At 39.5% G+C, this 16,210-nt stretch overlaps 1 protein-coding gene across 5 annotated transcripts in view; it reads right to left on the bottom strand.

Annotated features, from left to right (window-relative positions):
- ROBO1 (roundabout guidance receptor 1) overlaps positions 1–16,210 on the bottom strand; it is a 795,752-nt gene that overhangs the window by 54,413 nt on the left and 725,129 nt on the right. For all 5 annotated transcript variants that reach the window (XM_077342368.1, XM_077342365.1, XM_077342367.1 and 2 more), the window contains 6 exons: positions 13,453–13,621; positions 13,189–13,355; positions 11,247–11,368; positions 8,780–9,011; positions 6,049–6,170; positions 348–519 (listed from right to left, as the gene is read on the bottom strand). In XM_077342368.1, the coding sequence (XP_077198483.1) occupies positions 348–519; positions 6,049–6,170; positions 8,780–9,011; positions 11,247–11,368; positions 13,189–13,355; positions 13,453–13,621 (984 nt within the window). The remainder of the gene's footprint in view (positions 1–347; positions 520–6,048; positions 6,171–8,779; positions 9,012–11,246; positions 11,369–13,188; positions 13,356–13,452; positions 13,622–16,210) is intronic.

Below are 16,210 nucleotides of genomic sequence, written 5' to 3'. Positions count from 1 at the left end.
CTGCCTCTGGTGCCAGTCTCCATCTATTCCCCAGCATTTACACCGCTATCATGCAAGCTTGGTAGATACCAGCTCACTTGCAGGGCTGAAACTGTCAAAGGAAAAGGGTTACCCGGGCCTTCAAGCCTGATAAGTTTATTGGCAAGTAGGTATTATTCTTCACAGTTTATTATAGTCCAGCTGCCACAACACATTTTGTAAAAATGGGATCCATTCAAACAATAATATCACCTTACTAAAGCATGCATGTTACTATAGTACGTATGCACCTGACCGCATGCAGAAAAAACAGCACGTAGGTCCCTTAGAAGTTAAAATAAAGTGGACAAAATTGCTAAGTGGCTTACCTAATTGAATAAACTGTGGTTCACTCTTTACTCCAGCTCCAGCTCCAGTACTTGCTGCCACTTCAACACTATATCGAATACCAGGAACTAGAGATGGAATTACTACAGAAAATGTTGAACCATCCACTGTCTTATTTATGTGGTACCGACTTTCATTGCCAAGACACCAGACCTATTAAGAATAAAGCAAATATCATGTGCACAGGCTTTTAAACAAGAGATATAAATAATAGTATCAAATGTACCATATGGCATTTTATGCTTCACTCTAGGACCTGAATCAGAAACATTAATAGAACTGTTGTAAAAGCTGTTAACAAATGGATATAAACACCAATGAAAACAAACCATCTGAATAACCACGTGAATAAGGTTGCTGAGTGCGACTTGATAATATATAATAGTTTTTGCCATTTTAAAAATTCAGAATGGCCCATATGGTAAGAAATTCACAACAGCCCATATGCATTATTCTAATAGTAGGGAATAGTCTTACCAGAACACTTAGCTCAAGTTAACTGGAAGTCTACAAATTTAATCTATATGCTCTAAGTGTACTCCAACAGAAATAAACAATATGACTTCGGAGCATGTCTGCTAGCTCCTTTGATCTCAGAGAGCATTGTGTTTGTTGCAACACCTAGTTTACATGATTGGCATTGAGTCACCTACTTCAGGCAATGGAAACAGAGAATGTTGACAAAAAAGTGTCAGCTACTGCCATACCAAGTTTGGCTGATTAAAAACTGCCTGAAAAATGATAAAGCAAAAGAAGTATTCACAGTAGTTTAAAATTTCATAATACAGGCTTTCTCAACCAGGGTTTTGTGAAGCCCTGGGGTTTCTTGGAAGCTGTAGAAGAGTTAGAATAATAGAATCATAGAGTTTGAAGGGATCTTCTGGGTCATCTAGTCCAACCCCCTGCACTATGCAGGACACTCACATCACTTCAGCTGACACTAATCTGCCACCCCCTTGAATCTTCACAGAATCAGCCTCTACGTCAGATGGCTATCCAACTTCTTAAAAAAATTACCAAAGAAGGAGAACCCACCACCTCCTGAGGAAGTCTGTTCCACTGAGAAACTGCTGTGTCAGAAATTTCTTCCAAATGTTTAGACAGAATTTCTTTTGAATTAATTTCATCCCATTGGATCTGGTCCATCCCTCCAGGGCAAGAGAGAACAACTCCATGGCAGACTTTTAAATACTTGAAGATGATTATCAGATCCCCTCTCAGTCATCTCCTCTCCAGGCTAAACAGACCAAGCTCTCTTCAACTCTGGTGCCCAAAACTGAACACAGTATTCCGAGTGAGGCCGAACCAGAACAAAGCAGTACCCAACACCTCCTCTGATCTGGACACGATACAGTACTCCGAACCAGAGCAGGGTTTACCAAATGGGCAGGAGTTAGTTGATTTGTAATATATTTTTAAAATTTATTAAACAGTTATCAGGTGATATGACCATATATGGTCATGTTGATCCTCCCCTGCTCCCAAAATGGCCAGTGATGGGCCTGGAGGGGCTGGGAAGGGGAGAGGCCACAGGTAGGCATGCACATTGCTATGCTTCCCAAACATATTCTGCATGATCACATCACCTCTGGGGTTTCTCGAAGCCTGAAGATTATTTCAGGGGTTTCTCAATGGTAAAAAAGTTGAAAAAGGTTGTTCTAACCATTCACTAACTAACTGTTACTTATTACTTGAGGGTCAGAAGATTAGGTCAAGTGTTTCTTGCAGGGAATACAGTGTATCAAAAACAATTACCCTGGCAAAAATTGATATGTAACTGATGGAGCTGGGGCAATACTTCTCTAATGATCCCAAGTTGTGAAACAAACACCTCCCTATTGATTTAGGGAGGACTAAAGGATAATCAAAGTGGCTTACAATCACCTTTCCCTTCCTCTCCCCAGAGGCCCTGTGAGGATTGCTCTTGTCAGAACAGCACTATCAGGGCTGGGACAAGCTCAAGATCACCCAACGGGTTGCATGTGGAGAGCGGAGAATCAAACCTGGTTTGTCCTATAAGTTTTCCTGTCCAGATAATGGGAAAAAATATTAACTAGTACCCTAGGGTTCAACAATATTTTTGGAGTACAAGCTTCCAAGAATCAAATCTCCCTTTGTCACATACAGGTTAGTACTGGACAAAGGCAATTTTGACTCATGAAAACTTACATCCCAAATTTTCTTTAGGCCTCTAAGGTGTTATTGAACTCAGATCTAGCTGCTCTAATGCAGACCAACACAGCTAGCCTCTGAAAACTAGTTAGTACCTTTTTATCTTCTATATGATTTCAGCAATATTTTGTCCTTTAAATTAATTCTGAAACTGAAAGAGTATTTGGAGATGGATGACCACCCCTAAAAGTCCACTGTCATAATACCTTTAAATGGAACTTTCACCATGAATACTTCCTAGTTTTACGATATATAAGAAATAAGAAATGTAAGAAACAATGATTTTTGTGAAAGACACTGGACACAAAAACATATTTAACATTAATGAGGGATCTAAGTGATTTCTATGCCTTTTCACATTTACTGGAACACAAGTGTTGTGTATTGGAGACAAACAATCAGAGGAAAGAGGAAAGCCTTGCACATGGTAAAGGCCTCGCATTATCCTTCCTACAAAAGCCCCATGCACCCATTCCCAATATCTGGACCTGATGATTAGGACACAGGAAAGATCTCTGGAAAATATGAACATATGCCTTAAATCATACCACTGACCCATCTTGCACGGTATTGTCTACTTGGGCTTGCAATTTTGTTGTCATTTCACAAATATGCAACAATGTTTCATTAACCTATGTAGTAAATAAACAACATGCCTAGATCAGCCTTTCTCAACTTTTTTACAGTTGAGAAACGCCTGAAACATTCTTCAGGCTTCAATAAACCCTGGAATTGGCATGATCATGTGGGATATGGACATAATGTTGTATCAAATAAACCTACTTATTAATTACCTGTATTTAATTCCCTTTCTAGTACTTAGGCCTGTACAATTAAGTTTTTTCCCTTTCAATAAGTACTTTGGTTTTAAGTTTGCTTGAGAATTATGGTATCTTCAAACTTTTAGCCCTAATCCCAGATGCTGAGATGAAATAAAATGGTCACTCCCTTATGTTTTTATGTTTTAAAGACACAAATATTAGTTGCGGGAAGATGGGCCACCAATTAATATCTAAATATAGGCATTGGGCTAAAGGTGTGTATTTCATTTTTTCTTCTTGGTCTTTTCCTCTGCAGAGATAAGAGGGCATGGGAAAAGATCAGAAAAAATACGTGGAAAATTTCTTCCCACCCCCAGGATAACCCCCCATTTCTTTTCAGTAATAAAACCAGAAATGAATTTATGTTTAGATTTTTATCCTACCCTTTCTCAAAAAGTCTCAGAGTGGAAACTGAGGGAAACATTTTAAAAAGCTCAAAAAGAAGAAATAAAAAACACCAAACTTTACCATATCAAATGCGTACTATCAAAATGTTTGTGTCAAAATCTTCAGCAGTAAATAATGATAATTTATATGTGTACTGTAGGCATTGATGATGGATTTTCAAGTACATGTTTATTGTTTGTCTGTAATAAATGCTGTCCACAATTAATTTGGTATAAAGTGTATGATAACAAATTGCTGAAAAGTTCATATTTAACACCTGAATGCACTACTAGTTCTACTGAGACTATATCGGATTCTTATCCAAATAAGATAAACAACTCCTTTTGTTTACAGCATTTGTTTGTTCATCATCATCATCTTTAATCTTCTCCTTGCTCTGATGGCAAAAACTACACATGATAAAGTAATATGCCGCAGTGTGCAGTTCTCTTTCTGACTTTCCACACACACTTTCAATGTACTTTTTGCAGCAGGATTTTCCTGCGCAAAACAGGAATTCACCATGGTTGATCCGCACAAGCAAAAACTGCTTTCACAACACGATACATATTGTTTGATAACTAAAGTTTGTAAACTTAAGCTTGTGCGGATCAACGATGGTGACTCTGGGTGAAAGCAAATGCAGTTACACGTTCTCAAAACCAAGATATTATAAACTGACAAGAAATCGAGGAGTTCCAATGACATTCAATGTACAAGGAGCAAAGTGCTACACTAGATCTGATAGCATCTCCACATGTATCTCAGGTGTGCCATGCCATTTCAAAGCTTAATAGTGGCCATTTAAAATATTATAACAGCCAGATTCTGAATGAGGCTGCAATCCGACAGGATACCCGCCACGAGCCGCAAGGGAGTGGCGGGCTATAAATCTAATAATAATAATAATAATAATAATAATAATAATAATAATAATAATAATAATAAAGCAGTCTTGTCCCCCTGCACCTTTTCAACTGCCAAAACAGCTGTGGCACTGATCAGGCCATTCCGGTGATTTTAAAGGCCAGCAGTGTCCCTAGGTCAGAGCTGGGATTGCTGTCACCTTTGGCCTGGCCCTAAATGTAACCAAAATTATTTCAGATATTCCATAATTATTGCAGATATTCCACGATAGCCCTCTTTATTTGAAAGATTGTCCCGTTGGCTGCAGAGGAAAGGACGTACATTAATGGGCTTAAACTGAGAGCCAGTTTGGTGTAGTGGTTAGGAGTGCGGACTTCTAATCTGGCATGCCAGGTTCAATTCTGCGCTCCCCCACATGCAGCCAGCTGGGTGACCTTGGGCTCGCCACGGCACTGATAAAACTGTTCTGACTGAGCAGTGATATCAGAGCTCTCTCAGCCTCACCCACCCCACAGGGTGTCTGTTGTTGGGAGAGGAATGGGAAGGTGACTGTAAGCTGCTTTGAGCCTCCTTCGGGTAGGGGAAAGCGGCATATACGAACCAACTCTTCTTCTTCTTGTAAACTACAAGTACAACGATATAGGCTAGATATCAGGAAAAAAATTTCACAGTCAGAGTAGTTCAGCAGTGGAATAGGCTGCCTAAGGAGGTGGTGAGCTCCCGCTCACTGGCAGTCTTCAAGCAAAGGTTGGATACACACTTTTCTTGGATGTTTTAGGATGCTTTGGGCTGATCCTGCGTTGAGCAGGGGTTGGACTAGATGGCCTGTATGGCCCCTTCCAACTCTATTATTCTGTGATTCTGTGATTAATGTCCTGAATTTAAACTGCCAACTTAATTTTACCAATGATTTCCTTATTTGCATAGTTTTCTAATAAGATTTATATTAGTTTAAAATATTTATTCTTATGATATGTAGTCATGGCATGAATATAACTCAAGGTCATGATTACATATCATCATAAGAGCAAATATTATTTAAAAATTAATCTGTTTCATTAGGTTTGTTGACTACCTAATGTGTACATGGTAATTACACTAACATCCTTTCCAGTTTTATGACTGCAGTTCTCTCAAAAAGTAAAGCAAAAATTAAAAAGAAACAGTTTAAGGGTACATTTTCACAGTACCATCCTCTCCTGGTATTTTAGTTGGAGTTACTTTTACAACAGAGATGAATTTCAAAACAGTAACCAAAATCCTTCCTAAATATTACACACACACACACAAACACATACACATAATCCAAAATACAGTGCAGTGTGGATTCATTTGGCTGTACATTTTTTTTACCACCAGATGGAGCCAAATACCCACAAACGCATTATCAGTGGTTTGACAATTATTTGCCAGGATAAAACTGTATGTTAGTTACCTTGTATTCCTGAACCATTCCATTCTGTGTGCCCTCTGGAGGAGGCTGCCAAGATACGACAATTGCAGTGCCATTTCCATCATTCTTGCTTACTGAAACACTTTGAGGAGGAGCACTTGGAGCTGTGTATGGAAAGACGTGTGTTTGTGATGAAAGAATTTTAAAAGGTTGGCCTATGAAGCAGACAAAGCTTATTCTGCAACACACAAATCCTACTGAATTCCTTGTTTCTACATGCAGAGTTTATGTATTGTAATGCACTCACCACTTCTTTGAGTTGTGAGAAGTTCCAGGGGCGGCATTTCATGGGTTGGTGCCCTTTGGAACCAACGCAAGCACACTTACAGCAGATCTGCTATCCATGCGTTCCCAGAGAGATCTTGCACCCCAGGTTGTATGAACCAACCCAAAATAGTGACTGTTTGCTTCTCTGCCTCTTGCAGAATTTTAAATAGCTATTTCTTTGTATACACACACACAGAGTATATGGATGGTTGCTTCCTACCAGCCCTGATCTGCTTGGACAAACCCATTTCCTGGATTATGCTAACTTTTGATAGTCATGAAGAAATATTACCATTTTGTCATAGGCTCTGGATCCCCATACCTACCCAGCCCAGACATGCCACTAGTGCAAGCTCATTGGACAGATCACAAGCACACAACAGAATCATGATATCAGAAAGGTTAATAGTTTTGAAAGTTGTCATCAACATAGTAGGCTTGATGGCTTTTTCTATGGCAGTGATTTTACACAGAAACTGCTATATTTTGAAAAGCTAACAAAATAAGCTATGTGAATATATGACCCTAGTGAGTCTAGATTTAGTTTGGAAAGATTCCTTTATTTATGCTTATACTATGAATTAGAACAGCTGGCGCAGGCTGGGGGGAGGGGAATGACATTTATGGCAATCCAGCCCATAGTCTTATTGGATACATTCGCTCTTGGCATAGCATGGAAGGAAAGAAAAACTGGTTGAAGGCATGAAGTGATTAAGGCCTGCAACCAGGGCATGTGTTGTAGCTACCCACCCCATTAGTATTTCCTATACATTTTACTTTCTGATACAATTACAGAGAGTTTCCTCTAGCATCATGAAGGAAATCCATTCCTGCATAAATACTGAACTTTGTCCACAGCTCAATGCTTAAAGTTCTCACCCAGACAACAATTATGCATGTTTAACTGGATCTCCTTCCTTCCTTCCTTCCTTCCTTCCTTCCTTCCTTCCTTCCTTCCTTCCTTCCTTCCTTCCTTCCTTCCTTCCTTCCTTCCTTCCTTCCTTCCTTCCGAACTATTTAAGGAAGGGGTACGTTAATTTGTAACAGTCAACAAAGGTCAACTTCTTGGTCCTGCTACCAGTGGAAGTATAAATAATATAATTTATGAGCATAGCCAAAGTGGTAGTGGGGAACTACAAGATATATACACCTGGAGGTGGGGGTCAGATAGGAGGGAGGAGGTCTACTAAGACTCCTAGATCCTTTTCACACATACTATTGCCAAGACAAATATCACCCATCCTATACTGGTGTATATGGTTTTTCGTACCTAAATGAAGAACTTTACATTTGTACCTATTGAATTTCATTTTATTCAGTTTAGCCCACTTCTCGAGCTTGTTTTGTTTAAACTTCACGTTAATCCTTGAAAAATGACTATTGCAATACTCTCTGGAGCTGCCCTTGAAGAGAACTTGGAATTGCTGCTTATTCAAAATGCAGTGGTCTGCTTGTTGATTGGGATAAATCAGACCAGTCATATTAACCTTTTCTGGCAAAGTTACATTGGTTAACAGAACAGATGGGGCAAACAGTAAATAGTAGGGTAGGATCCTTGACAGAGTTTTATTTCTCCTATATTTTTGTGAACCATAACTGAATTCCAGGAGACTGATTGGCTGTTTTGGCAAAGAATGATCATATGGCTGTATTTGGATGTGTGACACAGTTTACTCAGAATTAATTTTTGCTATATTCCCACTGTCGTGTAGGGAGTTCTTAGTCTGAAGAAGAGTGCTTGCACTCAATGCTCACACCTTGAATAAATCTTTGTTGGTCTTAAAGGTGCTACTGGACGCTGATTTTACTGAAATTCTTTCCAGGTTCAGTTCAACATGAATCTGCATCCCCTTCTCCCTACAGTTACACTGCAGATTTCTGGTATCAGCCATCATGTTTGGCATTCATGGAAGTATGATAAGAGTGCATATTGGTCAGTGTAGACATGTTTCTAATATGTGTGTGTGCACGCATGGAAAGTATGAGTCGTACCAATTTAACATTTTTCTTCCTTCATCATCTTTAAATTGCCCTTTTCTAACAATATAGACTGAAAGTGTTCTAATGTGTTATTTTCATTCATCTGACACTGTGATTTCTACAATTTATAGTGGTTATCAAATATCTGGATTTGACACAAATCATTTGCTGCCAGATCATAATCTTTGAATAGTGGGACTCGGCAAGTGTACAACAAAAGAGTAAAACACAAAGGATGGTTTTCCTATTACATCTTTGAGGATATTTCTACATTGCCTCTCACTTGCACACTTTTGAAGATTTACTTCCATGTCAACAAACAAACCGTATAATGATTAGCCTTGTGCATCCTTAGCTATAGGAACTGAGTTCCAATAAAGCATACACTTCAAAGCAAATTAAGTAATGATCATATCAGAGGGAAGCAGAATAAAAATAAAGGAACTGAAATAGACATACTACTTGCCTTCCTCCAATGTTTTGGCAAATTTCACTTCACTATCAGCTCCTTGAAATTCATTAAAAAAAGGTCGAGCCTTAATTTCATAGTTGACACCTTTTTTCAGTTCAGGAATGACAACACTGTTTTTTGTTGGGGTCCTCACATCAAAAATCAGCCAGTCAGATTCTCCATGAGAAACAGTTGTAGGCCTATATAGAATTTTATACCCTTGTATATACTGGGACTGCTGGTCAACCTAGCAGATGATGAAACAATTTTCTCAATGTCAAATGTTATTTCAATAACAACAAATTATGAAACTCATCACTCATTGATTTTTCATTATTCACGTGTTACCATAGAACAGTAAAAATTTAATGGGCAATGGTTATTGTAACATTAGAGCTATATTTTGAGATCAATTAAAGGAAATGGACCAATATTTACCAGTGTCAGTTTAAAATTCAGCAACAGGTTAACATTTTTTGTAAGAATTAATTATTAGACAATGATAGGAACAGATCTCTAACTTCCTCAACACAATGTGAACAGTAACAAAACCCATGAAATTGACATTTATCTGAATTAATGACATACTTAGGAATATTTCTTTGGAAAACGGAAAAAATATTACTCTATTATCTTAACATTCATATCTAAAACCAGTAATTTTACTAGTATCATATTGAGCCCTGTAGTATTCTATATAGGATCTAGGTTTTATCCAAATGGATGTGATAGAAAATGTTATAATTTAAATGTTTTTTAAAAAATCATAAACAGCTTACGGTATCAGAAAAATAGTTAGACACTCCTATCCAAAGGAGTTGCAGATTCCCAAATTCATAAAATTATTTATGCTTCCTTTTTGTTCCCTTTGAAAACTACAGATTTTTAAAAAGGGCAGCCAATTGGCAGAATTCTCATTCTGCTGACTGTGTTTGGCTCCATCAAGTAAATCCAGATTAAGCAAATCACTTCCTCTGCTCTCATGACCTCAGCTGGGAACAGTGCACGCCAGGGATGGTGATATGTTAAATTATTACAAGAGGCCAATAGGAAACCATTATTTACTGGGAAAAAAAAGGCAGGATATAAAATCAGATACAAATGAACTCTTTGGTACTTTATATGGCTCTGGCCAATTTTATAATGCCTTTGATTTCAACTTTAATATCTTTTTACTCCCCAACAAAGATAAATTGGACCCAGGCAGATATGATCTTGTCCAGCTAATCACACAACGCAGCTTGTGACATATAAACACATTTATGATATGAGCTGGTCCATTCACCCCAGAGTCAGCCCTGCCCAGCGCAACAAGCAATTCTATATGTCACAAGCTGTGTATTTATGTGAGATGAAGCACAGGTGGAATATTTAAGTGAACAAGTGCCATGATCAAAAGGGGCGGTTTATAGATGCAAAAACAAACAAACAAATGGTTGCCGTTTTAGTGCTCACTGTCAATAAATCTAGAGATTTTTGCACACAGAAGCTGCTTCACTGTGTGATTTTCAAACACTTATGCAAAGTTAATATATAAACACAGATTAATATGTACATTTCCTATTGTAGAGAATTATATATTAATGTTTAATGGGTTTTTATAGGATATGTTTTTATTATTGTAAGCCGCCTCGAGGTGACTCAGTCAGGAGAGGCGGGATATAAATCAAATAAGAAATAAGATAAAAGCACCTAATTAAAAACAAATCCTATGTTTTGCCACTTTCATTTTTCCTTGTTGCATAATCAAATGCTATGTGTCAATGACTCTCCCAGCTAACTACATAACTGAAAAATGTCACACATGCATGAAAAACTGTCCAGAAATTGTTCTGTATGTATCAATTTGCCTGTGTTCACTCTCAAATTGGTTGTTTAAATCACAAGTGTGGGTCTGTAGAGGTCAAAGAAATCTTGGCTTGGTTTTATGTTTTTGGGGATACAAGAAAAAGCCCACTTTGTGAGGCAATTTCCTCTAATTACTAAGAGTCACAACAACAAACTCTTTATTGATCCCTGGGAATATAAAATGTTACTGACAAGACAGTTATTAAATCTTATGATCCATACCCTACAGAATCTATATTGGCATTTAGATCTACCCAGACAAAAATTCAAATCTGCTGTTATGGATCTGTTAATTACATCTTCTCTACATATTTTGAATGTTTAAAAAAATTCTGTTTCTTTATCCAAATTACCCCCCATTTTTTAATTCATGAAAAGCCTACATGGTGAGAGATGTACATGGTCAGAATTATATTAGGATGTAACCAACAAATATTTGTCAACATGTGCACAGACAACATATTTATTAGTGAACCACCATTACTAAATTGCCATCCAAACTCTCAGAAGCAGTTTGGCATATATGCATTATATGTTCAAAATTCACCATAAATACATTAGTAAATAATGGTCTGCTTTCAGGGGACTTATGTGCATATGCCTAAATACATAGATACAGATATACTTTACTTACAGTCCAATGGACTTCAATCGAGGAAGAAGAAAGGATGGTGGGATTATGGAGATGCAGAACAACATCCCCCAGTTCTCTCTGTACTTGTTTGTGATCTACACCCTGACTTGTAGGGGGAACATCTGTAACAATTTTAACAGTATACTTAGACTTCAAGCAATGAGTTTAAAATAAGTTTATTGTGGTATCTGCTACAAAATACAACTGTAAATTTTTTAGCATATGCAGGACAAGGTATAAATTAAAAATATATAAGTATAAATATAAAAATAGGAGAATGATGGTCAGTTATAGAACCACCAACCTCTCTTGTTAAGTAAAACTTCATGACTACCTCCTAAAATTAATTATGAACAATGCAAATATGTGAAGAAGTATAAATGTGTTTGGGGGAGAATCCAGCATACTATAATGATTTTAGTTTCAGCATTATACATATAGCTAATAAACACTGGCTATTCCATGGCAAGTAACAAGGACCAACATACAACTGACAATCTCACTGACATAGGTGAGAATTTACTAATTTACTAGATATTACTGAATAAAATTATTATCCTATACCAGTGGCCAAGCCCATTACATTCAGGAATACAACATGTGCTAGATTGGGTGGTGGTGGTGGAAGGAATTTGCGGATGGCCTGCCCCTCCCCCTAGGACCCGGAATGGCTGCAGGCACCTGTCAGGGCGGTGCATCCCTGGCCAAGGCCGTGGCTGGGTGGCTCGGGCTGTCTAGGGATGAGGCACTCTCTTGGGAAGCTCCAAGGCCCAAGGACTGGAGGCCCCTGGGCAGGAAACTCACTGGCAGGAACAGCTCTTATGCAGCAGGGATCTACAGCTTCTGAGCCTTGGAGGAAAGTGGAAGGAGAAGGGGGTGGTCAGGGGAGGGGTATGGAAGGCAATTGGCTGGCTGCTGGACAGACAGGCAAACCAGTTGGAGGAGGAGGCACTTGGGAGTGGGACAGCCATCCTGAGTGGGTGTTAAGCACTGAGTGGCTAAGCCATGAGACATGCTCTTCTTCCAAGCCCTTACCAGAAATATTAAGTGGAACACATGAGAAAGATGTGTAAATGTTTCTAGGTAGCATCAAAATATAAATACACATTTTACCAGAGCATTTCAAAGTATAAACATGACTTTTTTTGAACTAGAACTCCATAAAAAATAACAGCCCAAATTAGTCCTATATGTAAAGATCAGCAACTGTACATATCAGGGGCAAATGTTTATTACAGCAACAAATTCTACATTCATACAGTTTTATCATTACAAAAAAGATGAAATCTGCTTTTCCAATCGCAGCAACAGCATTTTTAATCAGTCCCATCTATTATTCCTGGAAAACCACACTCATAGATGCTTTACACATCCTCTTTAATTCTTAAAATGCTAGACCATTCCCTGTTGACAAAACTCACTTGGGCTATACTTGCCAACGTTGATACTACTTGGCATCACCTTACCTCATCTCATTAGCTGGGTCAACACTAACAGCATGGCTCAAAGTAATCTGTGGCAGCAGGGAAGGAGGTGAGCAAATCATCCCCCAATGAACACTGTTGATAAGGCTAGTACATGGGCACTGCAGGTGGACGAAATGAGCAAGCCTATTGTGGTTGCTGCTGAACTAGTGTCAAGTGAACAGCTCTTGTGATGCATCCAGCATTGGAGAGAGGAGGTTGTTAAAGTTTGCTCCTAGCTGCTAGTGACCTTCCAGGGCACTGACTCAATTGGGAACATTCCCAGTAATATAAAAAATTATTATGCCTCTGCCCAATGTTGTTCCCAAAATATGTATTGCTGTATGTTGAAGAAACAATGGTTAACCATCCAGTATATGTAAAAAAAACCCTGTTAACATCATCTTGCAGACAAATTTCATATCTAAGTAACACCCCAAGACTGAATGTGATTTCCCCTAACTCACATATATGTTTACCTTGAGTTTTCACTGGGTCAGATATCTGACTGGGATCACTAATTCCATATGCATTGGCTGCCCGTACAAGGAAGAGATAAATTGCATTTGGTTTCAGCCCTTTAATAGCAAATGTTTCCGTTTTTATGTTTTCTGCTACAGTTTGCCAGCTACTGCCAGCTGCATGGCTAAGGATAAAACATAAAAAAACAGGTTAGTACATGTCTGTGATTAAACAGCATCGACAAATATGAGAGCAATCAGATCATATGATAAATATAGTACCTGAAGGCCTCTATTATGTAAGAGGTTGGAGTTGCACCTGAATTCAAATTAGGCTGCCATGACAATGTTACTGTATTTCTGCTGACATCAGTAACATCGGGTTTTGATGGTGCACTTGGAATCAAGTTAGGGTCAGTAGGTCTTGGTGGCTGCACAGGCACTCCAAATTCTAGCAAAAAGAAATAAAAAGGCATATTATTTATTTACTAGGGGGAAAAGCCTGTTGTATCTAGGAATACAATGGGCACTAGAGTTTGGCAGTGGGAAGAGGAAGGGAAGGAGTTGTCCAGTCTGTAAGGGCATGGGGTTGAATGTGTGTGTTGTGTGGGAGGTTGTGGTGGCGTGTTGACAAATGAGGGCATGGGTGTGGAGATATGGGTGTCAAGAACCTGTGATGTGGAATGTTCGTTGAGTGTGGGAGAGGACTGACCTTTGGGAATTGTGGCATAGTGGTTACAGATGAGCTTTCCAGAGCCACACCCTCAGATATGTGAAGGGAAAATCAGACTGGAGACTCTTCTTAGGGGGAAATTACATGGCAACCAATTTCTCCCAGTTCTGCGTTCAATGTCATTTCAGTACTTGTATGAATTAGGCCACAGACACCAAAATGTTCCCCTGCCCTAATAAACATGGGGTAGTCACAATACACAGATGTCCACCTTGCTCCTTCTGTCTCCATTTTTTTATGGTTGATAATATGTTCAGACCAGGGACAGCCAACCTCCAGGTGGGGCCTGGAGACCTCCTGGATTTGCTGCTCATCTCCAGACTATAAAGATCAGCTCTCCAGGCAAAAATGGCTGCTTTGGAGGGGTGATTCTGTAAGCATTGTATCCCACTAAGGTTTAGGGATAGCAGCCTCTAGGTGGGGTCTGAGAATCCCCTGGAAGTACAGCTCATCTCCAGGAAGTTAGTCCGAAGGGAAAGCTCTTTCCCTTCACATGCATCCCTTCAAGAAGAATACATGCAGCCCCAGACACCCTTGGTTGCTTGGCTGGTGATGTCTGCCCTTCTGAAGCCTGAGGCCTACTGCTAACAACTGCAGTCCCTGTTGTTGTCCACAAGGCCAAGTCGTTGCCTATTAAAAGTGGATCACCTAGTTTCCCCCAAAGTCTCACTGTCTACTTTCTAGTAAAGATAACTCCACTTGAAATTCTGGGCCACTTATGACTTTGAGTTCATAGGAACTTCCTGGCAAATACTGTTTGTTTAATTTACCAGGCCAACTTTGAGAAAAGTCACTTAAGTTCCCATGTCTCTCCAACCATTTACTTGTTCACTATTTTCAGTTTCAGGCTGTAAATATTCTGTATTTAGATCTTTCTGCACTTTCAAGACTTGGACTGATACTGGTCTGTCTGTCTATGCCCCAAAATACAAAAAGTTGCTGGTAAGGGCTGGCCAAACTCATAGTCCAGGAGGGACACATCCACACCACTCCACTCCAACCGCAGCCTGCGAGCCTCTACCATCATCTCTAGATTGCTGCTCATCTCTAGATTATAATTATCAGCTCTGCAGACAAAAATGGCTTCTTTGGAGTCCGGACTCTGAGAAATTGTATGATTTTGAAGTCTCACCTCCAAACCTCCAGGAATATTTCCAACCAAGGGAAGCCAACCTCCAGGTGGGGCCGCGAAAGGTCCTGGAATTACAGCTCATCTGCAGACTATAAAGATCAGTTCCCCAGGCAGGAAGGGCTGCTTTGGAATTTAGACAGGGTTGTTGTGCAGAAGAAACATTTAAGGCCTCCCACACAGGTTGTCGTTGAGTTGAAATACTTGAGGCCTACTGTAAAGGCATAACTCTCAAGTCCATCAACTTCCCTCATTTTGCCTCAGACCACTGAAGGAGCTGGTAAGTGGCTGATGAGTGTTCTGCCTCCCCCTCCCTTCAGGCCTGCTGTGAAGGAGTCTATAACAGTCCCTGACTAAGGTGAGGGAGGTCTTTCCAAAAGCAATGCAGAGGAGTCTGCGGGCATGGGTGTGCTTTCCTTTTGAGGGTGGAGAAGCTTTCCCCTTCTGCCAAACAGTTGGCTGACAGAAAAACCCCTTCACACTTAAAATACTGCTATGGCTAGATTCATTGCTGAAGGGAAGAAACAGCCAAGCCATGTGTAGTTGTTCTGCACGAGTGTCTGCAGATTTGAGGACTACTGTACACGGTTGTTTTGCAGATGAACCAGGAGGCAAAAGAACCTCTGCAATAGCATCCGTTGGGCTGGGGAGCCCTCACATTGCCTCTGCAAGGTGGCGTAAGGTCTTCCCGGCCTAAAGGAGAAGGGAGGCTACCCCCCCAACCCACTTACTGTGTCCCTGTCAGCAGCCAGGGGCAAACTGGCTGTGAGCTTGCCAGATTACCCCTAGCCGGGATGGGGGATGGGCTGTGTTACCTCCCTATTGGTCCAAAGTCTGGGGGGGGGGTGAGGCCAGTGCAATCTTTGGACTAAACAGAAGGGCTGGCCCTGGCCCAATCTCCACCCACCTAGGCTTTTTTATATTATACAGCGAAGCTGCTCCAGATTTATTCATTTATTTATTTGTTTTTTATTTCATTTTTATTATTTCCAAAGGCTCCAGGTAGGTTACAACAGGGAAAAATACAATTATTAAAATTTAAATATAAAAATTAGTTTTAAATTACATTAAAATATACCTCTAAACACACACACACATTTACAAACATTGTAATCATCTGGTTTTATCATTAATTCTGTTGATTTGTTTTCTTATTACAATTTTTGTACAATTTTGTT

Source organism: Paroedura picta, chromosome 6 (genome assembly GCF_049243985.1).
Source record: "Paroedura picta isolate Pp20150507F chromosome 6, Ppicta_v3.0, whole genome shotgun sequence".
Lineage (NCBI taxonomy): Eukaryota > Metazoa > Chordata > Lepidosauria > Squamata > Gekkonidae > Paroedura > Paroedura picta.
The sequence above is the reverse complement of the archived record's forward strand: the minus strand, read 5'-3'. Positions and strand labels throughout refer to the sequence as shown.